Below are 23,615 nucleotides of genomic sequence, written 5' to 3' on the forward strand. Positions count from 1 at the left end.
GGTACGGATACGTTCTTGACTCCAGTATGGATATTGACGATATATTAAAAGAGTTTGAAAGATCTTCCAGCAAGAAATTTGAAAAGTCCCTGACCAATATTTGTCAGGAACTTACAGAAGCAATGTTGAATGAACGAATGGCTCCCGAGTTATTACCCTATAAAGGTTCCCTAATGAGCACAATTCTTTCTTACATATCCAACCAGCAGCAGCTCCTTCTAGACAGTCATGAGTATGGTGACATGAATAGCGGTAATGGTATAATATCGGACGACTTTAAGCTCCGCTTAATGATTATCGAAACAGATGTTGAACGGCTAAGTTATTTAGTGAGACTTTACTTACGGACGAGATTGACCAAATTGAACAAATTCACAATATACTACGTAAACGAGTCCCATAACAACAGTGGTGATGATGATAACGAGGAGGAACAAAAGCAACTATTATCAGTAGAAGAAAGAGACTACATCAATAATTACTTAAAGCTACTTACTCAGTTGTACAATAACTGCTTCTTGAAGAAACTCCCGAATATTCTAACTTTACTAGATGACAATGTAGGAGGTCAGAACATGATAACTACACCCGATACAGACCTGCTTGTATTTGTCAAATGTATACTGGATGTACCCATCACTGTGTACATGGACGAGGAAGAGATGGACTTGGAAAGAGATGGGGTTTATGTAGTAAAATATAGCCTTATCAAGGCATATCTTGACATTGGCGATGTAAAATTGATATAAAGAGGGGGAAGATCAAGTGAAAATCGGCATGTCGCAGCCACCCGGGCATTCGACACTTTGCTCGTCAACAAACCATTCTTTCAAACAACCAAAATGACCTCGATGACCACATTTCAAGCTAATTGCAACGACTAGACCCTTACATGGCTCATGACAATACACACAATTGGACTGCAATTTGTGACATTCATCACAATACCAATATCCAAATTCACCATTTCCATTATTTTTAGAGGTTTCGTTCACCAACAATTTGGAGCATATCGAGCAGTAAAATCTCGCTGTATCTGCAGAATATAAAGATACTAGTTTTTCCTTTGCTTCCATGGGAGCCGCGTTCAAAATCTTGATGGCATGTACAAAGAGTCCTTTTCTTTGCAACATCTCAATGTATAGTGAAAGCCATTCTAAAGATTGTTCAATAGATATTACGTCCTTGGCAACTTCTGAAAATAGTAAACTAACAGTAGCTGTGAATGTTATGTCTCCTTGCATGATGGCATACTCTATCGATTTCTTCAACAATACTTTAAATGTCCATGCCTTTGTGTTAGCAGTCTTTAGCGCCATGGACAATACTGATTGAATAGGTTGCTTCAGAGTTACGGCCTGAGCCTTAGCCTCATTTTCCTGCTGAATTTCTTGAAAAGGAAGTTGACTGAAACCGCCACCTCCAATTTGGTCATCATGACCACTATTATACTTATTATTATTGTCATTACCATTACCATTACCATTACCATTATTATTATTGTTACTAGTAGACGGGGCCATTGAGGAACTAGCGGGGTTTGAAGCATTGGTAGCTGAATTTGGGCTGGAATTGAGAAACACTGATTTCATCAAGTACGAATTATCAACTTGAAGATCAGAGCTGGCTGGTGACTTGATGGGGAAGGACTTGCTTTGCGAATGTGAGCTCAAAGCTTCTTCATCGTGCTTTTTGGTTTTGCAATTGTGAGAGAAGCTACTAGCACCGCTATGATTTGCCAGATTAGGCGGGCTAACTCGATGTGATGGAACTCCAGAGATAGACCTTCTCGGTATGCTACCACTGCGCCCATATTTGGTTGTCAGGGTCGAATTCGAATTAAATGAGCCAATCACATTATCTAGATCTGACTGGATTGACTTTTCTGTGTGGGTATCGAGTTTCAGTTCATAATGGACTATTCGAAAACTTTCATTCACTGCTGCTGCCTCTGTCGCCGCAGCTGCCACTTCTCCTCCCCCACCACCTCCATTGCCGCTCCCACCACCTCCTCGCGCTAGCTCCTCTAATAAAGTGACACTCAATAATTTCCAAACTTGACTAGTTCTATAAGCTCCGACTTCATTTGCCGCATTTGCATTCATTAGGCAAATCTCCGCATGATTAAATCCTTCGGGAACTTGTACCATATATTCCGCGGCCAAGAACTTGAATGTTTCCTCATCATTGAATGGAAGTGACACGGGTATTGCAAATGGTGACATCACTAAAGGATTCATTTTGACCAGTCTTTTGGATTTGATTGCAGATGCGTTTGGACTAGCGGCAAGTGTCGATCCAAAAGATGCCATGGATTCTTGAGTTATTTGAGATGAGTTTCTTGTCATCTTTGGCCGCCCTTGCCCTCCAAAACTAGGCGTAGAAGAAACACTTGCATCGAACCCAGCCATCAGGTGTCGAAAAGTCGGTGAAGGGGATTTTGCTGTCAAATGTAGCATCGGATTGTGAGTGTGTGATCGAACTAATGGCGGCTTTTCTCCAAAGGGGGTAACAGGCCCCGAGAAGCTCGCCAATCTAGCTTCCTCATCGTGCTCGAAGCTTGAGGCACGTTCACGATCTTCTAAAGGCATATCATCAAACACGGTAGCATCATCGAGTAATTCAAAATCATCTTTTTCTTGATTGACCATCATGATATCATCATTGCTATTCCATGTCATTCCAATGCTATTTAAATTGTCCAATGGTCTTTCCACTTCCGGGTCGAAGTTCAGGTCTAGATTGTAAGCCACAAATTGGTTAGACTTGTTCAAAGTCCATATTCGACGACTGCACAGTTCATTTTGAGCCCACATAAAATTTGTCATGGCTTTTTGAGAATACGAATTGATGACTTGTTTTGGTATGAACTTTCGATTTAAGTTGAATATGGTAACAGTAGGATCGTCATTTAAATACAGACATGCCAAATCGTAATTTGACAACAGGTTATGATTTGGCATTGATCCCTCGTGCTCGCGCCATTTGTTTGGATACGCGCTCCACCTCACTTTTAATATGGACCCATAAGTGTTGATGATGTTGTCTGGTACTGCTCTCGAGGAGGACCGATTCTCGCCATAGTTGAATATACAGATTTTGTGGTCTCTACCACCTGTCGCTACATACTCTTTTTCTGGGTGTATGTGTAAAGATAACACGGGACCAGAATGAAGGTTCCATTTTCTATCTGGTGAATAGGTATTAGTTCCCGAACCTGACCTCAAGTCGAATTTGCACAACGCACCCGAGTCATGGACTGATAATATACAGGTTTTATTCCTCACTGAAGAATGAGGACTATACTGACAGGCTCGTATGGGGTCATTATGAAGGTTCGCTTGTAGCGTGAAAACGGGCTTAGTGACCGATGCCCTGAGATCCCACAATTTAATGCTTCCGTCCTGAGAGCCAGACACGATTTGGTTCTCGGAATCAACAAAGTCCAAGGAATTTACCGTCCTCTTATGATCCGACAACGTGGCATAAAGTTTACCTTGTCCTGAAGGTAGGATCTTGTATATTGAAATTGCCCCATTGGATAGCCCACACGCAATAGTGTTCAAACGGGTTTTGAGGGTGTTTATGTTGTTTATTTTATTTGGTGTTCTAGTATAATGAAGCGACTTAACGTCCAATAGATTAATATCTTGTAAAATATGCTGCTCATCGTGACTTAAACATAAAAGTCGTAGAATGTTCTTACCGCCAATCACAACATGGTGGTTATTGCCCGAACCATGGTTATTTATTTGCAAACCGAAATTCAATTGGCCCAATGCTTGTGCTTCTCGGTCGCATGTATAAGCTAGCCTGTGTCTCTCTAAATGTTGTTGTTGCTGCTGTTGCTGCTGCTGTTGCTGCTGCTGTTGCTGCTGCTGCAGGAGTTTGGAGTTTTGAGAACTGACTGACGAATTTGGTGAGTTCGACTCAGTCGACTGCGGTGCACTCAACGTACCATATATGTTAAATGCAAATTTCGCGAAATTGAACTGCCCCTGCTGGCCACCCTGAGACATCCGTAACAGGTCAATATATACTCGAGCTAGATAAACCTTTCAGTTTGAGAGTGCGCGGCATCAGACGTAAAGAGATGGGCGGCTAATGTTTTTTTCTTTTTCAAATGAGCCAATGAGTAAAGGTAGCATTCCTTTGATTTGCTTTGGTTTGGTTTGGTTTGCTAGCATTGTTTGCTAGGTTTAATTTGTCAGTCGGTTTTGCTTGCTTGCTTGCTTGCTTGTTTACTTGCTAGGTTGTTTTTGGAGCCTATATTTCCCAATGATATGGACCTTGTATAACTTGGCCAAGACAGCTACTCAGTTGGGTGCCGGTGCAGGTGTACTTGTCTTGTTAGGTCTTTATTTTTGTCAAAACATCTTGATCTACCCAGCGTCGATAAACGATGGGCGAGGCAAATGTGCTACGCCAGATGAATACGGTATGGCATACGAGCTCGTGCAGCTTACAACAGAAGACGGCGAGATTTTACAATGCTATTCCATGAAACAAGACCGTAAGGACCCTTCTTACACAAATAAGACGATATTGATTTTATCTCCAAACGCTGGAAATATAGGGCACGCATTGCCCATTGCCGAGATCTTTTATAAACAATTTGAGTATAATGTGTTTATATACAGTTACCGGGGTTACGGCAAGTCTACGGGCTCCCCTAGCGAGGTTGGATTGAAGAAAGATGCCGATAGAGTTATGGACTATCTTACCAAAGAAGATAGCCAGTATCAGGAATCTTCGATAATCTTGTACGGGAGATCCTTGGGCGGAGCCGTGGCCATTTACATTGCTGCAACAAAGTCCTCCTGTGTCCATGCAATAATCTTGGAAAATACATTTTTGTCAATTAGAAAAATAGTGCCCCACATCTTCCCGCTTTTGAGATACGCAACTGGCTTTGTACATCAGCGATGGGATCTGGAATCGTTAGTTTCGCAAATACCTTCGAGAATACCAGTGTTGCTATTAAGCGCAAGAAAAGACGAGATTGTGCCTCCGCTGCACATGGACGAGATATTCAACACGCTAAAGAGTGAGTACAAGCAGATGTACAAATTCGAGGATAGTTATCATAACGATACCGTTTTGCAAGAAGGTTACTGGGACAGAATACACTCATTTATTAAAGACAAGCTGAATCCAGTTGGCTTGTAAATCTTTTAGAACATACACACACACACACACACACACGGTTAGTTAGAAAAAAGCCCCTTCCCACCCCCACCTTTTTTTTTATTTGTTTTTTTTATTTATTTATTAATTCAAACTATAATACAATTTGGGGTTCGGAACCTTTTGTATTTGATGCATCGTGAGAGATAAATTCAACTTTTTGCTCGTCCTTCAATTGTAAGATTTTCTTTAATCTTTCTCCCACTGTTCTTAATTTAGACTCGTCGCAATCCTTTGTCCAAATACCAATCTTGTAGGCCTGTTTTCTAATATTCAAAACGATCCCGTTAACTTCATTTTCGTCATCTTCAATAGTTTCACCAATAACTGCCAATAAACCTCTCAACCATAAATCATTAATTATAGCACCAGAATTCTTGTTAAATGCATGCAGCCACTTTCCTCCCTTTGTATTGGCCTCGTCTTCCCATTCCGGTCTAATTCCTTCTCTAAACAAATGGTAATCCGATCTTAGTGGTAGTTGATTTGCCGAAGGGATCGAATTGTATATCCCCCAAAACTCTTCAACTGAAGAGAAAGTGATTACTGGTTTTAGCAAGTCACTCCAATTTTCGCTCTTGTTTGTTTGAGGTTTTGTATACCATAAGGTCCATCTACTATTTAATGGATGCTTAGCAGTGAACTCTTCCTTGGAATCAAAGACAGTTTTATCTAAAGACAAGTCCTTTGCTTTTTGAGTCAATTCTTCAGTCATTTTTCTATTTTTTTTTTCCTTCCTGTTCTTCCTGTTCTTCCTGTTAGCTTCAATATACTTTAATATACGTATTAAGTGTGATACATACTACTCAGATGGGTCAAAAGTAAAGTATCAATCCTATACCTGAATCCTGAGCTCACTCAAAGAAAAAAAAAAAAATTTTAATATCAAAAAACAAGCGTCATAATGTACACGACCTATTCTTTTTTATATATGGGAAGCCGTTACTATAGAAAGGTCTCTAGGTAGTTACTCTCAATCAGCTCAATAATGGGTTGTCAAAGTATGGCATTTGGTAATGGGTTGTCAAAGTATGGCAATCAGTGATGGGTTGTCAAAGTATGGGCTTATTCGCACGTACAAGGGTTTGATAAATGGACAGTTTCCAGGTTGAGAAATGCCAATATAGAGACCACTAACTAACAACACTATCTCGCTCTGCTCGATAGTGTTGTTAGTAATTGTTGTTGGTAATTGTTGTTAGTAATTGTTGTTAGTAAGTGTTGCTAGTATGCTCCACTAACGAGCAGAGCGAGATAGTGGTGCTCAATAGTGTCTCTAGTAAGCGTTACTAGTATGCTCCACTATCTCGCTCTACTCGATAGGGGTGGTCAATAGTGTCGCTAGTAAGCATTGCTAGTATGCTCCACTATCTCGCTCTGCTCGATAGGGGTGGTCAATAGTGTCTCCAGTAAGCGTTACTAGTATGCTCCACTATCTCGCTCTGCTCGATAGGGGTGGTCAATAGTGTCGCTCAATAGCTCTTAAATAAATATGCATTAAAACAAACAAACTATTCTAATCTACTTTTAAAGTTTCAAAGCATACCCAAAAGCAATGAAATACCAGCTATTCCAAAAGGTATGCTATAGAAAAATGATCCACCATTAGTCACCGTTGTTTGGTCGTATACCCTCGGACCACCCACTGTACCACTTATAGATCCCAACCCAATAGTTCCACTTGGAACGCTCTCAGCTGCATCTGTATATGTACTCATGAATGTTTGGGTATACAAAACTGACATTACTGTCAGCAACCCATTGATTGTGGTTGTGATCCAAACAATAGTTGTCTCACTGGTTGCAGTACCTTGTCCATCCCCCTGATCCGCTAATGAATTCACTAGAGAGAGCAAGAAGGGTATGATAAAAAGGTGATAGAAACGCATACCCAGTTATTGAAAATTCTCACTTGTTCTTCTTCTTCCTTATTACCCGAAATGATAAAAGTAATAGGTCAAAGAAAAAAATAATATATATAGAATGATAATCAAACAAGCTGGAAAAAGAAAGATATAACGGGCACGTGTTAATCACGTGTTCTAAGATACGAGGGAAAGGGGGATCTCTCTGCATGGTGGGAGGTGACGCGCATTAATGCACAAAAAACACTATCGAGTTCCACTATCGAGCTACACTATCGAGCAGAGCGAGATAGTGGAGCATATTGAACAACACTGTCGAGCAACACCTACTAGCAACACTTATTGGCAACACTTACTAACAACACTATCGAGCAACACTTACTAGCAACACTTATTGGCAACACTTACTAACAACACTATCGAGCAGAGCGAGATAGTGTTGTTCAGTATGCTCCACTATCTCGCTCCGCTCGATAGTGTCGTGAAACCATATGTGAGAAAGAAATCCTCATCGTGATCCTCTTGTTGGTACTGGATTGTAACTTCAAATTTTTTATCCTTCTTTTCTAGTCTTTCCAACTTTAGTATGATGTCATTATTTTCTCGATCAATGTCGAAATATGCATTGTTATCACTACTGTGGTTGACGAAATCCAAGATTGGCACAAGTGAAACATCGGTTGTGAATTCAGTACTATTACTACTACTCTCTGATTCATTTTCTAAAGATCTGGGGATCTCCAATGTTCTTGATCTAACAGCTTGGAATAATTGATAATATTTCGAAAATGGTAGCATTTCATTTACATCAAAGTCTGGTATCCTGTCTTTTAGCTGTTTTGAGAGATTGGTATATTCTTTATATAACCATTGCATATAACTGCGTAAACACTCTTTGAATTGTGACTCCTCCGATACAGTAGTCTCGTCAGGAACAAATGTAGCTTCTAGAATGTCCATATAGGTATCATACTCTCTCAAAGGTGATTCTGGATCATTTGACAATGCTGAAAAGGCTAAAATGTAGCTAATCAAAAATAAAGTCTCTGTTTTTGGTTTCAAAATGTCCAAGAATGCGACAACTAGACTGGATTCTTTGAGTTGATGATCTGGAAAGCAATTTACATCCCTTTGTTTCAACTTTGTGAGAGTATCAAGAAGGGAATAAATGGTAAGTTTGGACGATGATGGTATTCTTAGTAGTAATTTCTCCTCCTTCCCGTCCTCTTTGGCATCTGGAGTATAAAATAACCCCATACCTCCTAATTTACTATTCTCAATAGTTACCTTTTCGTTCCATGTGATTCCCAAGTTCACAATCCAATTGACAAACGCAGAGGTATCGGAGACTCCGGGGATTTTTATACCATCAGGGACCAATTGAGACATAAGGTGTCTCTATGAAAAAAAAAGTAAGTAAGAGAAAATGAATAGGAAAAGGTAATCTTCATCATAATAGGTTTATCTATCCATTTGGGTTTTTTATTTTTTTCCTCATCGCGACACTAACGAGCAGGGCGAGATAACGGAGCATACTAGCAATCAAACCCGTGTATTCCCAGAACCAATTGGAGAGTTAATTGCAAGGTCCTGAGTCTAAACGCATTCGAATTAAAGACGGTGCCGAGGTAAAATAATGTAGTTGAAACTTGATGGAAATACATGACAAGAGAGATGGCGATATTGTAATAATCGCTAACATCAAAGAGGACTAGGAAGGATAGTAATATAGAAAAAATGAGACACCTTTGCAATCTCATAGTAGAAATCAGCAACGACGACTATCGAGCAAAGCGAAATAGTGGACATCTAATCAGTGTGTAGGGATGCAGCTAGAGTGTAAGAATGCAGCTAGTCAGTGTAAGAATGCAGCTAGTCAGTGTGGTCCACTATCTCACTCTGCTCGATAGTGCCGGTCAGTGTGCTCCACTATCTCACTCTGCTCGATAGTGTCGGTCGATAATGTCGGTCGATAGTAGCGTATCGACTTTTCTACTTGGCGCTGACAAGGAAAGAAAAAAAAAGAAGGAGAGAAGAAGAAGAAGGAAAAAAAAAAAAAGTATTGAACAGGGTCATAAAATTCTTCTTAGATCACCAGTTAGGCCTAATACTGAATTTTGTTGTATAGCACGACTCTGAAAATGGCTTGGGACGATGATGACTTTGATATTCCAACAAAGAATAAAGCTGCGGTGTCATGGGAAGACGAAGAAGACGACGACCCACTTTTAGATTCGTGGGATATTGATCCAGAAGAAGATGCAAAGAAGAAAAAAGCTGAGAAAGAAGCCGAGGCTAAGAGAAAAGCAGAAATCAAGGCTAAGGAAGAGGCAGCTAAAAGGGTAAAGGAAGCTAAGAGGAAAGAGCTTGAAAAATTTGACGGGTTGGATCCAGCTACTCGTAAGGAAATGTTGAGAAAAGCCGAGTTAACTTCAGATTTGAACAATGCGGCTGATTTATTTGGCGGATTAGGTGTGGCTGGTGATGCTGATGGCGGAAATGACGACGACTTTGACATAAATGAGCATCCCCGGGAGAAAGAAAGAAGAAGAGCAGCGCTTTTGGCAGCACTGAAAAAACCAGCATTGACTAAAGATTCACCATTAACAGACCATCCTTTGTTCCAGCCGGTAAACAAACAAGAGTATGAAAAATTAAGAAAAGCACTAGGCACTACTTTGACTGCTTTGAATAATGATAGCTCTTTGTTATACGCTTCTAGTCTAGCAATTGATTTAATCAGAGATTTAGCACAGCCGTTATCTTTGGAAAACACAAGAAAAGTTATTAGCACTTTGAATGTGGTTTTAAAAGATAAAGAAAGACAAGAGAGACAAGCTAGATTGCAAAAGGCTGGTGGAACTGCTACTGGTGGTGCTGGTAAGAAGAAAGCCAAGCCTGCAGCTAAAACAAATGTTGGAGGTTTCAAGAAGGATGGTTTAGGCGGTGATGATTTTGACGATGATTTTGACGATGACGACTTTATGTAAAATGTAAGCCACGTCGAGGAACTAAAATTAGGCGCTTATCATAGCATAACAAGTCAATTGGATCTCGTGTCGGTTGATGACGCTTGTTAGGAGGCAGCTTGCCCTTCTTTGGAATAGCGCTCGTTAATTCATAATTTTTATAGAAATTTTCCAGACTCAGTGTAATACTCATGGGTTCATGAAAAGATGACTTTGTAAAGGAATCAATTTTCGAATAGGTGGATTGATCCAAATTGGAAAGGTTATTGGACAAATTGCTGACTTGACTCATATCTACTAACGAGTTATTCGTCAAAAGTCCATAACCGTTGCCTTTTGTGTTAATCTCATTATCATACCCTGTAGATTTTGGAAAACTATTAAAAGTTTTGAGAAATTGATCGCTATCGGGGGTACACGAAAGCGGTTCACGCAAATTCCCGTAAAAGTGGTTTTTGGACTGGGGTGTTTGCAGAGGAGTATAGTTTTTCATTGGATCGGTCTCCATAGCCCTATGCTGCTGCTGATTGTTGTCGTTGTTGAGTAAATACACAATTGAACATTTTCCTGGAAAGTTCTGTACCGCGCTTTGGCCTTCTTCTTTCCTAGGAGGTTCATTAAACTTGTATTGTGGTAAGACATCAGCACCTGGCAATAACCTTGACTCAGTGACCTTATCCCTAACCATATCTACATCGGCATCCTGTGGGAGCCACTGGTGAGGTTTTGATAATATACCAGCAGTGAGAAAAGCAAAGCCTGGAAGAGGCTCAATAGATTTGGGAGTTGTCTTTGGATTAGTTTGGTTTGGAGTCAGGATAGGTTGAAGTGGAGTCCTAGATGGAGAACTTGTTGTTTGATTTTGCAACTTCTCTTGCCTAATCAGTACCGTTGTCCTTGGCCTTGCCCATGGCCTTACCCTTTTTTGACTGCTAACTCGCACCGTCTTTGGTTCTGGCGTAGAAGCTTCAATAATTGGCTCGCTAAACTCAAATTCTTCACTTTGTCCAAATATCCTCCTTAATTCTGTAGCTGGATCAAGATGTTTGGTAGTCCTTTTCTTTGTAGATGCTACTTTAGAATTTCTATTTTGCTTTGTATCTAAAAGGTAACTCGCGTTAGCTTATTTCTCTCTCTCTCTCCCTCTCTCTCTCTCTTTCTCTCTCTCCTACCAGCATCGGTGACAGTCAGTGTGCTCCACTATCTAGCTCTGCTCGATAGTGTCGCTGCAACATTCTTACATACTTCTGGTATTATCTCTCATTCCTATACAGCTTCTTATCTCACTTCTAATAGAGAAACATTAAAGTAAAGAAAAAAATATAAAGGAAAAAAAATGTAAAGGAATTAGATTATCTCTCTTTAACAATCTTTTCTAGTACTAGACAATGTCGTCACACGAAGATATTATTCTTCCATCGGCTTCCTTCCAAAAACTAACCATAAATGATGTTTCAAAGTATGGGTTTGGATACAATCCTTCAATTGGTCCCGCATCCAATACAATTACATCAGAGTCTTCGCTGCTTCTTCTTAGTAAACGAACGGTATCATTGACACCCACATCGACAAACTCGATATACGATAGGAATATCACCAGCAGAAAGCCTCATGAGATAAGTTTGTCAGCCTTATCTTTTTTATTTTGTGAGATTGTAAATTGGGCTCACAAAAAGTCAAAGGGTGTTCACGATTTGGAAAACCGACTAAATGGACTAGGCTATCAAATTGGCCAAAGATATTTAGAGTTGGTCAAGCTTCGAGAAGGGTTTAAGTTGTACAAAAGAGAAATTAAGATTCTAGGTATTCTACAGTTTATTCACGGTCCGTTTTGGAAAACCGTTTTTGGCAAGTTTGCAAATGAATTGGAAAAATCTCAGGACATTTCAAATGAGTATATGATAGTGGAGAATATACCCACGTTAAATAGATTTATCAGCATTCCTAAGGATTATGGTGATTTGAATTGTTCTGCATTTGTTGCCGGTATTATAGAGGGAGCACTTGACAGTAGCGGTTTTAGTGCCAGCGTCACGGCACACAATGCACAAACTGAAGCAAACCCAATGAGGACAGTGTTTTTGATAAAGTTTAGTGAGCAGGTCTTGATTAGGGAGAACTTGAGGTAGACAAGTGAGAAGAAGAAGAAGAAGAGGAAGAAGAAGAAGAAGAAGTGAATGTTATTTGACAGCGGGCCTAAAATGGTATCAAGTAATTCTGTCAAGTGAACTGCTTTCTTTTTTTTGTTGTTGTTGAGATAGGATCAGTTATATCAGCTAGTGATATGCTATGGCTGGAATATGGAAAATTGATATTGCTCACCTTTTTTGCTTAGAAATAGGTAGCTAGAGACAATTTTTGTTACTAAACCAGGCAAGAAAACAACTAGTTTTAACTAATCGGTTTCAAACATATTATATACATTATTGAGCATGTTCTTTCCTAGCAAAAGCTTTGCAACCTTTAAAAGTTTATTAAGAACCTGAACACCGGGTTCTCTTGAAAAGAAAAAAAAAAGAATCGTATACCTTCATTGATTTGGCTATCTGCCCCATTTCACACACCAGCACATAAAATTCATAATACTGGGACCGCTTTTTTTTTCTTTTTCTTCAAACCGTAACCCAGCCCTCCACTCTATCAAAAAAAAAAAAGAAAAAAAAAGAAACGAACAAGAACAAAAGAAGAGGTCTGGTACCTTCTTAGTTCGTTCTCCCTGTTTCAGGTCGTATTTCACATGGTGCCGTGCCCATAGATTCGACTCCTGTTTGTCAGCACATTTGGTCACGTGAATTGTTTTGAAGAGAAAAAAAAAAAAAAAAAGAATAAAAAAAAAGTTTTTCACCAATTTTGCAATGAAAAACTTATATCTGGATTCAACAAGGGAGTCATGGGTATTACCATACGACAGGCGACCATTAATGATATAGTGGCTATGCAAGATGCAAACTTGCATAATCTACCGGAGAATTACCAATTGAAATATTATATGTACCACCTCCTTTCTTGGCCTCAAGCGTCTTTTGTTGCTACAACCTATGATGGTACTGATGATATAGATGATGGAGGTGAAGATGAGAAGGAGGAGGTTGAAGATAAAGACGGTACGAAAGACGAGCCAAAAGACGAGCCAAAAGACGAGCCAAAAAAGGAACCAAAAAAGGAACCAAAAGAGGAGCCAAAAGACGGTTACAATGATGATGATAAAGTAGATGGCTGGTCAAAAGGTGATCCCGCATACATCAGTAAGGGCGAAAAAATTATTGGTTATGTACTTGGCAAAATGGAGGATGATCCAGAAGCGCAGGACAAGACGCCACATGGCCATATCACATCCTTATCCGTTTCGAAAACCTACCGCCGAATGGGTTTAGCAGAGAAGTTGATGCGGCAATCGCTTTATGCCATGTGTGACGAGTTTGGCGCCAAATATGTATCGTTGCATGTTCGAAAATCTAACAGAGCGGCTTTGCATTTATACCGAGATTCCTTAAAATTTGAGGTTACGTCGATTGAAAAATCATACTATCAGGATGGGGAAGATGCATATGCTATGAGATTGGATTTGAAACTAGAGAACTTGTTACCTTCACGGGCACATGGTGAAATAGGGGACGATTTTTCTCAAAGATTAATATAGATTATGAATAATACTGCTTTTTTCTATCTTCTAGTAGCGCTCCTTCAACCTACTAGCAACTGTACGTAGATTACCGTAAACTTTTCCAGGCGGCGAACCCAAAATCAAGGAAACAACAGCTTCTCTGGCCATTCTAATATGTGTAAATCCTCCGAGTATGTGAATTTTGGAATCTGCCAATACTATCCTCGTTCTAGTGGCATTCTCAATAGCAAATTTAGTTTTCCCGTCTTTCCCAGCAATTCTTCCTATAGCCCTGCTCAAATGATCGCCTGTTAAAGTCTTGACATCCTTAATTTCAAAGGTTTCTATATATAGATCATCCAACCTCAACAATGCAATCGCATCGTCAACATCGAATCCTAATGTAAATGCTTTAATGAAATCTGCTCCTTTCTGCAATCCCCCATCTACAGCTTCTTTTGTGCTTCGTAGTTCTACAGATTTAGAACGAAGGTTCATACGAACTTGTAGTTTCAAATGTTCCACCAAAGGTGGGTATACTTTCACCCAAACATTCTTTAACGGCGTCAACCTATGAGGAGGAATAGGTATTTTTCTAGATTCAACCTTACTTGCCGACATAACCTCAACCAAAATTATCTCTATGTTTATCTACCAAACCTAATACGCTTAATGCAAAAGATAAATCTTCTTTTTCAATTTCCTAGTGATAAAAAAATTGAGATGAGCATTTTTTTTTTTTTTTTTTTTTTTTTTTTGCAATATCTACCGGTTGGTAGCGCAATGATTGCATTAGATAGCAAACCCCTGTGTAGGCTGCAAAAAAGCATTGTCTGCTTTAGTGTACGTGGTCGGTGTGCACTCTTCTTGTTGGAGATGTAACTGGAGATTCTGACGATAAATCATGATTCTTTATAAAATGGTGCTAGCTTGATCATGGCATAAGTTTCTTTTTTATTACTCGTTATAATCTGTTCCTCCATTATGGTATACTTTTTTTTCCTCACTCTTATTTTTTGGGCAAAATAATTGCCAATTTATTTTGAATCAATTACATACAATGTTAGCGAGTAGACTAGAGACTAGACCAAAGACTAGACCAGAGACTAGACGAGAAAAGCGAGTCTAGTAGAAAGAGAGAAGTGAGTAGACTAGCGAGTGGACTTGAGAGTAGATTAGAGAGAAGAGACTATACTAGAGACTATACTAGAGACTATACTAGAGACTGTACTAGAGACTAGACTCGCTTTGCTCGTCTAGATACACATGAATCTGATTTCAATTGTAAAAAGAGGTAAACTCTTGTAGCTTCAATTCAATAAATGGGGATAGTGGTATTGTCCTTTCTAGTAAGTACTGCTCCACTATCTCGCTCTGCTCGATAGTGTCGCCAACTATAAAAGTTCGCTACCGCGCGCGTACCATTATTAAGTAAGACCTTCGCGTTTGCAAAATATTTTCATTTTGGGCTCTCCATAAAGTAAAAGTAGATGACAAGCTCTTGTGGACATTGCTCGTTCAGACCACTGTAGATAGTTTCACATATGTCTGGTGTGAAAATAAGCTTAAAAAAGAAACTGGGACCAAAGAAATTATTGCGTCTGAAAGAAGAAGATACACTACTGGACAAAATCCCCATTGACTCATTCTCAAAGGAAAAATCAAAGCCCAAAGCTAAGCTTGTTATAAAGCCAAACAGTATTTGCAATTCTTTGCAACAAGAAACAGCACCTAAACTTGCATTTGGGTTAACTGAATTTGAACCAACCGAGATGAAAACGAATGAAATATCATCAGAATCAATTGTCAGAAAACGCATTTTTGTCGATTCTGATGAAGAAAGCGACTCCGAACAAGCAATTCCAGTGGAGGAGTTCGGAGCAGCATTTTTAAGAGGATTCGGATGGGATGAGACAAAAGAAGAAGAAAAAGGAGAAGAAGAAAAAGAGACAAAAGAGTCCATTACATTTGAGCATAGACAGAGAGGCTTGACATTAGGTATTGGAGCTAAAACGAATAATCCAGATTTGATTCAGGAACTCCATAAAGAGCAAGAAATCCCACTAGTGAAACGTGATGTAAAACGTTGAAAAAAAAAGTAGGTTGTGTTGTGTCGCCAAAAGTCGAAAAAAGAGGGGGGGAGGGGGCACATATATACCATCGATAAACAAGGACAAATTATTACACTTGCCCATTGATGAATGAGGTAATCTTTAAAAGAACGATTACATTTGGAAGTATCGATAGCGTCGATAGTGTCGGTGTAGTCAGTGTCGGTGACAGTGTGCTCCACTATCTCGCTCTGCTTGATGATAGTATAGTCAGTGTCAGTGACAGTGTGCTCCACTATCTCGCTCTGCTCGATAGGGTCGATAGTGTCGATAGTGTCGATAGTGTCGTTGATTGACCAATTATGTTTGCAGACTCTCCAGCTCCTTCATCCTCCAATGAATATATTGCTCTCGCCACACTATTTGAGTTAATTAGCCCCAATTCAGATTTCTATGCAGATCAAATTACGAGATGTGGTCGTGTACAATATTAATTGTTTTTGGGGCCTTATCATTTTTTCTTTTTGCAACCACAGTTGCGACATATTATTTTGTTAGAGGGCTATATATCAGTTATTGCTACCATCAACGATAATAGTAGACAGCTCATATATGGATCTGTATAGCGTGATCTCTATTATGTATTATCTCGCCCTTGAATCTTGATTATGAGCAAGATAATACACCCGATGTTTCACTGTCCTAATGCCCTGATGCTCTGATTCCCTGATTCCCTGATTCCCTGATTCCCTGATTCCCTGATGCCACAATAGTGTCAATAGAAAACCTGTCAAATGAGATAAGCGAGATTACCAATTCTATTCAACTCTATTCAATTTATATCTCACCTTAATTAAACAAAAAGAGAAACTAGACATGTTCTATGCCACACCTTTCCAAATGGGCATATAGTCTCTCAGTTTTTCTATATAATGATATCTACCTAACAACGAATTGAGAGAAACTCCTTTGACTGCACTTCAATTATGGGTCTCTCTCTGGTTTGTGAAAATGATACTACTTCAACTGAATCTATCCCTTCAACACTGCCATTGGTAGACCGTAAAGATGGTAGTATCAATATAGAGCAGCATGAGGTTTTATCACGCGGATTTATTGACATTTCAACGTCTACAATGACACCAGAACAACTCTCTATTAGAAACAAATCCAAATGGTTCAAAATTAAAAGATTCTTTTGGGACGGAGCTGATAAACATCCTAAAGAACAAAAATATCTTTTTAAACTAGATTTTTTCTTATTAACGTCGTCTTGTCTTGGTTACTTTATCAAAAATTTGAATCAATCCAATGTTACTACCGCTTACGTTAATGGAATGGACGAATACTATAATATGAACCACAATCAATATAACTATCTCATTACCTTATTTACTGTTGGTTATATTATCGGTCAGATTCCATCAAATTTAATCTTGCATAGAATTTCTGCTCGGTACTACTTGGGTGGCTTGCAAATAGTCTGGCTGGTTTTGACTCTTTTGATGATCACTGTTCCTCCATCAAACATAAGAGGTTTATACGCTTTACGTTTCTTTTTGGGGTTGCTAGAGTCGGGTTATTTCCCAGCTTTAGAGTACTTGTTAGGATCAAATTATGGTACAACAGAGTTACTGAAAAGGTCTTCATATTTTGCAATCAGTAGCGGTATTGCTGGTATTCTTAGTCCCTTGCTACAGGAAGCAATCATAAGAAGATTTAAACATTCATCCTTGCCGCCTTTCAAATGGATGTTTGTTTTTGACACAATTATCAGTTTTCCAATTGGTATTTACACAATGCTTGTTGACCCAAATACGCCACTGACCACTGATGCTTTCTATTTTACAGATGAAGACAAGTTGGTTGGGTTGGAAAGAAGAAGATTGTTAGGAGCTGAACTAAACACAAAGAGTCCATTCACCAGGAAAAAGATAAAGACATTCTTCAACACTTGGCATATTTACCTTTTCCCTTTGGTCTTTTTAGCTTATAATAACACGGCAACAGCGATAAACCAGCCTACTTTCCAAGGGTTCATCAAGATATATCTCAAAAAGCCTTCGAGTGTTTATAACACGTGGCCAAGTATTTTAAGTGCTTTGAGTATAGTTGTAACACTTGTTTTTGCGTATGTAAACGATATTCTAGGTGGTAGGAAGAATGTTTGGTTTGTTAGCGCATACTTTATATGTTTGATAATTGGTTGTGCTTTACTAGCAAAATGGACAATTCCCATAGGATTACACTGGTTCTGTTATTTCTTAATCGGTATACCAACAATGTGGGGCCAGCCTTTTATTTTCTCGTGGGTCAATAGGTTACTATTTGCAGATGATATGAAGAGAAACTTTGTTGTTGTTGTTACAAATACTTTGGCTTATGTCACTGGAGCCTGGGTACCAATATTGGTCTGGAACACCAAAGATAAGCCAGAGTACTTTATTGGATTTACGTACACGGCAACTTTGGCAGCTGTTGGATTGATTCTAACGGGAGGTGTATACTGGTTGAGCGAACGTGATGAAAGAAGACAGTCACTGAAGAAGGAAGAGTCATCCAGTATTGAGACAATATTGTAAGTAGATACAAAAGGACTTTGGGGGTTTTTTCTTTGGATTTCTCTTTTTGTTTTATTTCAATTTATTTAAAGATTGAATTTTTCAAATCTGTAGGATTGATATCACTCCAAACAGCCAAGTTTGTTGCTAGATTATCCGGGAGAAACTCGGGGTAGTGCTTCCCTATAGCCTTTTTAATTGCATCATACATAATCTTGTATGCATGGCCAGTAAAATGTACTCCATCACTAAGCAAATGCCCCAAAGATCCTACTTCCCAATTTTCCAAACTGCCATTCACCTGGAACAATTGATCTCTTGTCCACCCGCCGTCTTTTCTAAACTCGTCCCATAAATCAACAAAAGCCACTTTTCGATTTTTACAAACCTCTCGAGCAGCTTCCGAGTATTGGTAATACCGTTTATTGGAAGTTGCATCTTCTCCGCCTGGCTTAAGATGTGGTAGTACTTTTTTGCAAATTTTCGGGTCATGTAAAGAAGGGCCAATAACAATGGGCTTGATATTATTTTCAATGGCCAATGACACCAAATAATCAATATTTTCTCGGTACCGTTCTAAACTTATTGGTTGTATTGGATTATTATCAACAAAACCATCATTTGTGCCGAAAAATATTGTAATTAACTTGACGTTATTCTTTTCAGCATTCAACTCTGCATCGAGAATATGAGGAAGAATAACTCGTGCATGTTCTGAATTGTAGCCGCTGTATCCTCTATTGAGAATATCTAGTTTTCGAATGTACCAATCTTGTAACGCTGGTTGCAATGCAAAATTTCCTTGAATTTCGTTGGCATGCTGGGTAATTGAGTCACCAAATAGAATGAATTTAGGATACCCCATTGACAATTAGCTTAGTGCTTGAATGGTAACAGTTTTAACTGGACTTATACTCAGTAATAAGTAACCTATAAGGTTTCTTATCACGAAATCTCCATAGTGAAAAATCAACTCTTCACATTTTTTTTTTTTCCATTTTTCATTTTCCATTTTTTTTCATTTTTCAACTTCTTTCAGACTCCAATAATGAAACCATCTAAACAATACACTATAGTGGTAAAGATTGGCTCATCGTCTTTGGTTGATCCACTGACGCGCGAGCCAAGGATCGCTAATATGGCCCACATAGTAGAAACAATGACAAAGTTACGCCGAGAGGGTCATAAGATAATTATAGTATCATCAGGTGCCATAGCCTTTGGAATGAGGGTAATGAAGCTACATAAGAAACCTTCTAAACTATCGGCAATTCAAGCTTTAGCATCGATTGGACAGGGCCGTCTTATTGGGCTCTTTAACGACTTGTTCAGACAAATGAATCAAACTATAGCACAAATCTTAATCACTAGAAATGACATTATTGACTATACCCAGTATAAAAACGCACAGAACACCCTAAATGAATTGTTGGATTTGGGAGTTATCCCCATAGTCAATGAGAACGATACACTATCTGTCTCTGAGATTAAATTTGGTGATAATGACACATTATCGGCAATTACCGCGGGAATGATCCATGCTGACTATTTGTTTTTGATGACAGACGTGGAATGCTTATATACGGATAATCCCAAACTAAACCCACAGGCCAAACCAATATTGGTTGTGGATAATGTCGATGATTTGAATGTTGACACCACTACCAGTAGCGGTAATGCAGCAGCAGGAGGAGGGGCGGGCTCTAGTGTAGGTACAGGTGGAATGACTACAAAATTGATAGCAGCCGGCTTAGCAACAAATGTTGGTGTAACAACTATTATAACTTTGTCAAGTCAGCCACATTACATTCTCGATATTGTGGCTCATATTCAATCGCAGCCAGAAGAGTTGGATGTTGAGCAACAGCAAGCAATATTACAAAAGGATATAGAGAAGAAACTCATTCCATTGCATACACGCTTTCTAAGCTTATCATCAGACTCGAAAATAAGGTCTGATAAAAGGTTCTGGATACTACACGGGTTGAAAACCAAGGGTGCGTTGATAATAGATGAGGGTTGTCATACTGCATTAACGCGAAGAGACCGAGCCGGTCTTTTGCCTGCTGGAATCTGCGATGTAATTGGAAATTTCCACGAAAACGAGTGCGTATCAATCAAGGCTGTTGATAAAGAAGGTAAAACAACTGAAGTTGGTCATTGTCGTGTCAACTACTCCGCAAACGAAATTCGTGCTATCAAGGGACATAAAAGCAGTCAAATAGAATCTATATTGGGATACGCAGATAGTGAATACGTAGCACATAGGGACAACCTAGCATTTCCGCCATCAAAGCCATCAACAACAGATTCAACAGAATCCTTGACATCGATGGTAGAAAAACTGCAATCTATAATATAAGTGTGTACTCATTGTATATAGATATACACATACATATATATATAAACATAGACATACATATATACATGCACGTACATATATATATTTACGAATTTCTACACATATTTACATCTACAAATAAAGATACCACCAAAACCACATTTATTTTGAAGTAAGAAGTAAAGGGGGGGGGGGCAAAATAAAAGGGAATGGGGCAGGAAAAAAAATGCCTCTTAGATGTTGAAATCTCTCAAGTTTGCCAAATAGCCAGAATCAACAATTTTGAACAAGGGGATAAAAACCATCAGTTGTATATTTGGGGAAGAGACGCGCGAGTGTTGGGAAAAAAAACAAGTCAATACGGTTGGTTGGGGTGGTATAGATGGGAAGTTCAATGCCAGATTACCAAATAGATCCAATAATTAATGAAATACCGTTGAAAGATGATGAGATCATACTGGCAATCGAGTCATACGAGCGTAGCGTATATATAGGCACTTCAAAAGGGAATTTACTTCAATTTTACAAGTTTGAGGATGCACCAAACTATATGCTTATTACGCAGCAACAGATTGCAAATACGTCAAAGGAGGTTACTAGAATAGTTTGTCTTTCGGTGATTCAGAAATTGTTGGTAATATGCGACAACTCGATTGAGGTTTTTACGTTGCCAGAGATGGCGCCGTTTTCAACAGTCACCAAGCTCAAAGGTGTGCGAAACGTTAGTGTTATGGAAGATGGCGCTTCGATATTGGCATTGAGGAGTTCCATAGTGCAAGTTGTGCGATTAGACGGTAATCGGTGGAAAATTATAGGGGAGATCAAGTTCTCATTAGGTTTGATATCTACATCGCCTTTAAACGATATGTTTTTGATTGCTAATGAAGAATCTTATTTTATTCAAAATATTGCTCATGAAAGCACACTCCCGCTTTTTGCTTACAAATCTGGAACTGGCCAACACAATGTGCCACCACATATCGAACTCTTTGACACTTTGGAAGCTAAAGAGTATCTTTTAACGATTCTGTCGGATGAAAATACATCAATGGCTGTGTTTATCAACAGTATTGGAGATGTTACTAGAGGCACGTTAACATGGGTCAATCATGGCTACCCCTGTGGCGGTGTAGCTGTCGAGTGGCCACATGTCTTTGCGGTATTCAAGGATATCCTTGTTTTGTCCTCTTTGGAAAGTCTAGAGAACATTCTTGTTACAAGCTTGCAAGAGTCCAGAAAATCGCAAGAAGTCAAAAGTGATAGTAATCAGCGAACGAATGAGAAAACTACAGATACAGCAGCAGCAGCAGCATCATCATCATCAGCAGTAACAACAGCACCGTCAGCAGAAGCACCACCATCACCAAGGGCAAGTTTCCATATACAAAAATCAAAAATACATTACAATGATTTGCTTGTGGAGGAGCTTGTTGGAACACCTGAATCCAGCGACTGCGAGTTGCTTTTGTTCAGCGAAAGAAATGTGTATGCATTGCATAGAGAGAGTCCTGTATTATTAATGCATAAAGCATTTCAATCTGCATTGAGCTCTGACAATTTTGATAAAGTGTTTCAAATTGAAAACGACTCTGATTATGGGCAACACTTGTTGCTTCTTTCATGCTTTTTGTCGGAAAAGGACCCATTTGATATCTTAAAGAAACGAAAGGACAACCAAAAATTGGTTATCTCACCAAACTTGGCTGTTCGATTACTTGGAGCTGACTGTCCTTATGAAACATATCCCGGACTTGCAGAGGTTACTAATAATTGGGATTTTTCAGATGATAACATGTTGAAAAAGTATTTAGAGCAATTGACACCTTTGGAAGTATCGCTAGAAGTGAGAAAACTCGTTTATCGTTTATGCTCGCATGATAGTATTGACAAATTTGTTGACAAAGATAGTTGGACAAATTCAGCATATGATAAAGAAATTATAGAGGATTTGGTTCATCGACTGGAGGTGTTACTAGCTTCAAAAGCATATGGTTTGATGCCAAATAATTCAGATACAACAAGGGGGTATTACGACTTTCTAATGAAACATTTGGAACCAAATCTTGTTGATGATGCTATTGCGTTTCTTTCAAAGGGATCACTTGGAGAGAAAGAGTATACTGATATAATTCTTACACTAATAAAATTGAACAAAGAGAAAATATACCTTTATATGAGAAAGTCTGATAAATACCTTGAAATAAATAGAAGGATTCTTGCCGAACTTTCGGATGACCTGAAAGGAGAGGTGGATTTTGCTTTGATTCAAATTGAGTTGCTTGAAAGATCATGGTCAAGAGACAATACCTTATATGATGAATTATTTTTGACGATTTGCAATGCCTTAACTTTTTTGTATGTCGAAAACAGTGCCGTTGAGCGATATTTCACAGAAGCTCGTGACAACTATCAAAAGTTAAACTCTCTTGTTGTTGACAAGTGGCCAAAGATTTTTTGGATCGATTACCTAGAGCTCGTACGGCAACCCGAGTTGACCTCCTTTATCAGCTTATACACAAAGTCATTTGAAATGGCTATTCTGGGTCCAGTGAAACTACCTGACCATCAACTTTTCCACTATCACAAGATATACAAAGAAGCAAACCTACAACAGTTGCTAGAATTTGGGGATTTCTCGACTGCCGAGAAACTTGTACTGGGACAAATGGTGAGACCGCAGAAGGTGCATTACTCTCAGCTAATACCACAAGTGGAAAGCAAAAGAGATGAAGAAAGTCTTTTGCAGATTTTCAAGTACTACCTAAAGATGTATCTGGAAGGACAACCTGTTGAGCCTGCAATTCAGCATTTTACAGAAACCTACGAGACATACCTCCCAACACTTCAACTAATCAAACTACTACCAGACTCGATTCCATTAGCATTTTTAACAACGTTTCTCAAAAACGCCTTGCAAAGATTAAAGTCCAACGGGCGAGAAAAATTATTAATCAAGGGTATACTAAAATCTGAAGCTTCACAAAATAAGCATCTAATAAACGACTTTTCATAGAAAACCTAGGAGCTCTAAAATGTA

The 23,615-nt window shown here is 39.0% G+C and overlaps 15 protein-coding genes across 15 annotated transcripts; 9 read left to right on the forward strand and 6 right to left on the reverse strand. All coding sequences in view use genetic code 12, as the record gives it.

Annotated features, from left to right (window-relative positions):
* Positions 1 to 26: 26 nt before the first annotated feature.
* On the forward strand, positions 27 to 749 carry SLD5 (DNA replication protein; the record flags this gene model as incomplete). The annotated part of the gene is made up of 1 exon (XM_049324083.1): positions 27 to 749. One exon carries the CDS (start codon positions 27 to 29, stop codon positions 747 to 749), a length of 723 nt encoding a protein of 240 aa, XP_049182735.1.
* A 12-nt stretch (positions 750 to 761) lies between these two features.
* Positions 762 to 4,019, reverse strand: KGF56_000284 (uncharacterized protein; the record flags this gene model as incomplete). Its single annotated transcript, XM_049324094.1, has 1 exon — positions 762 to 4,019. The coding sequence occupies one exon, from the start codon at positions 4,017 to 4,019 to the stop codon at positions 762 to 764; it is 3,258 nt and encodes a 1,085-aa protein (XP_049182736.1).
* Positions 4,020 to 4,278: 259 nt separating this feature from the next.
* KGF56_000285 (uncharacterized protein) lies at positions 4,279 to 5,169 on the forward strand (the record flags this gene model as incomplete). Its single annotated transcript, XM_049324104.1, has 1 exon — positions 4,279 to 5,169. One exon carries the CDS (start codon positions 4,279 to 4,281, stop codon positions 5,167 to 5,169), a length of 891 nt encoding a protein of 296 aa, XP_049182737.1.
* Positions 5,170 to 5,281: 112 nt separating this feature from the next.
* EIF4E (translation initiation factor eIF4E) lies at positions 5,282 to 5,902 on the reverse strand (the record flags this gene model as incomplete). The annotated part of the gene is made up of 1 exon (XM_049324115.1): positions 5,282 to 5,902. The coding sequence occupies one exon, from the start codon at positions 5,900 to 5,902 to the stop codon at positions 5,282 to 5,284; it is 621 nt and encodes a 206-aa protein (XP_049182738.1).
* Positions 5,903 to 6,722: 820 nt separating this feature from the next.
* Positions 6,723 to 8,716, reverse strand: PGA1 (Pga1p; the record flags this gene model as incomplete). Its single annotated transcript, XM_049324126.1, has 3 exons — positions 6,723 to 7,030; positions 7,541 to 8,450; positions 8,618 to 8,716. 3 exons carry the CDS (start codon positions 8,714 to 8,716, stop codon positions 6,723 to 6,725), a joined length of 1,317 nt encoding a protein of 438 aa, XP_049182739.1.
* Positions 8,717 to 9,193: 477 nt separating this feature from the next.
* On the forward strand, positions 9,194 to 10,042 carry HCR1 (translation initiation factor eIF3 subunit j; the record flags this gene model as incomplete). The annotated part of the gene is made up of 1 exon (XM_049324137.1): positions 9,194 to 10,042. The coding sequence occupies one exon, from the start codon at positions 9,194 to 9,196 to the stop codon at positions 10,040 to 10,042; it is 849 nt and encodes a 282-aa protein (XP_049182740.1).
* Positions 10,043 to 10,128: 86 nt separating this feature from the next.
* Positions 10,129 to 11,285, reverse strand: KGF56_000289 (uncharacterized protein; the record flags this gene model as incomplete). Its single annotated transcript, XM_049324148.1, has 3 exons — positions 10,129 to 10,145; positions 10,199 to 11,122; positions 11,267 to 11,285. The coding sequence occupies 3 exons, from the start codon at positions 11,283 to 11,285 to the stop codon at positions 10,129 to 10,131; spliced, it is 960 nt and encodes a 319-aa protein (XP_049182741.1).
* A 124-nt stretch (positions 11,286 to 11,409) lies between these two features.
* Positions 11,410 to 12,150, forward strand: KGF56_000290 (TRAPP subunit; the record flags this gene model as incomplete). The annotated part of the gene is made up of 1 exon (XM_049324159.1): positions 11,410 to 12,150. One exon carries the CDS (start codon positions 11,410 to 11,412, stop codon positions 12,148 to 12,150), a length of 741 nt encoding a protein of 246 aa, XP_049182742.1.
* A 761-nt stretch (positions 12,151 to 12,911) lies between these two features.
* KGF56_000291 (peptide alpha-N-acetyltransferase complex A subunit) lies at positions 12,912 to 13,661 on the forward strand (the record flags this gene model as incomplete). Its single annotated transcript, XM_049324170.1, has 1 exon — positions 12,912 to 13,661. One exon carries the CDS (start codon positions 12,912 to 12,914, stop codon positions 13,659 to 13,661), a length of 750 nt encoding a protein of 249 aa, XP_049182743.1.
* A 30-nt stretch (positions 13,662 to 13,691) lies between these two features.
* Positions 13,692 to 14,246, reverse strand: KGF56_000292 (uncharacterized protein; the record flags this gene model as incomplete). Its single annotated transcript, XM_049324181.1, has 1 exon — positions 13,692 to 14,246. The coding sequence occupies one exon, from the start codon at positions 14,244 to 14,246 to the stop codon at positions 13,692 to 13,694; it is 555 nt and encodes a 184-aa protein (XP_049182744.1).
* A 923-nt stretch (positions 14,247 to 15,169) lies between these two features.
* On the forward strand, positions 15,170 to 15,715 carry KGF56_000293 (uncharacterized protein; the record flags this gene model as incomplete). The annotated part of the gene is made up of 1 exon (XM_049324192.1): positions 15,170 to 15,715. One exon carries the CDS (start codon positions 15,170 to 15,172, stop codon positions 15,713 to 15,715), a length of 546 nt encoding a protein of 181 aa, XP_049182745.1.
* A 947-nt stretch (positions 15,716 to 16,662) lies between these two features.
* KGF56_000294 (uncharacterized protein) lies at positions 16,663 to 18,258 on the forward strand (the record flags this gene model as incomplete). Its single annotated transcript, XM_049324203.1, has 1 exon — positions 16,663 to 18,258. One exon carries the CDS (start codon positions 16,663 to 16,665, stop codon positions 18,256 to 18,258), a length of 1,596 nt encoding a protein of 531 aa, XP_049182746.1.
* Positions 18,259 to 18,319: 61 nt separating this feature from the next.
* IAH1 (isoamyl acetate-hydrolyzing esterase) lies at positions 18,320 to 19,102 on the reverse strand (the record flags this gene model as incomplete). The annotated part of the gene is made up of 1 exon (XM_049324214.1): positions 18,320 to 19,102. The coding sequence occupies one exon, from the start codon at positions 19,100 to 19,102 to the stop codon at positions 18,320 to 18,322; it is 783 nt and encodes a 260-aa protein (XP_049182747.1).
* Positions 19,103 to 19,285: 183 nt separating this feature from the next.
* Positions 19,286 to 20,599, forward strand: PRO1 (glutamate 5-kinase; the record flags this gene model as incomplete). The annotated part of the gene is made up of 1 exon (XM_049324225.1): positions 19,286 to 20,599. The coding sequence occupies one exon, from the start codon at positions 19,286 to 19,288 to the stop codon at positions 20,597 to 20,599; it is 1,314 nt and encodes a 437-aa protein (XP_049182748.1).
* A 373-nt stretch (positions 20,600 to 20,972) lies between these two features.
* Positions 20,973 to 23,591, forward strand: KGF56_000297 (CORVET complex subunit; the record flags this gene model as incomplete). Its single annotated transcript, XM_049324236.1, has 1 exon — positions 20,973 to 23,591. One exon carries the CDS (start codon positions 20,973 to 20,975, stop codon positions 23,589 to 23,591), a length of 2,619 nt encoding a protein of 872 aa, XP_049182749.1.
* Positions 23,592 to 23,615: the final 24 nt, after the last annotated feature.

This window comes from Candida oxycetoniae, assembly GCF_023343755.2.
Source record: "Candida oxycetoniae strain CBS 10844 chromosome Unknown scaffold8, whole genome shotgun sequence".
NCBI lineage: Eukaryota > Fungi > Ascomycota > Pichiomycetes > Serinales > Debaryomycetaceae > Lodderomyces > Lodderomyces oxycetoniae.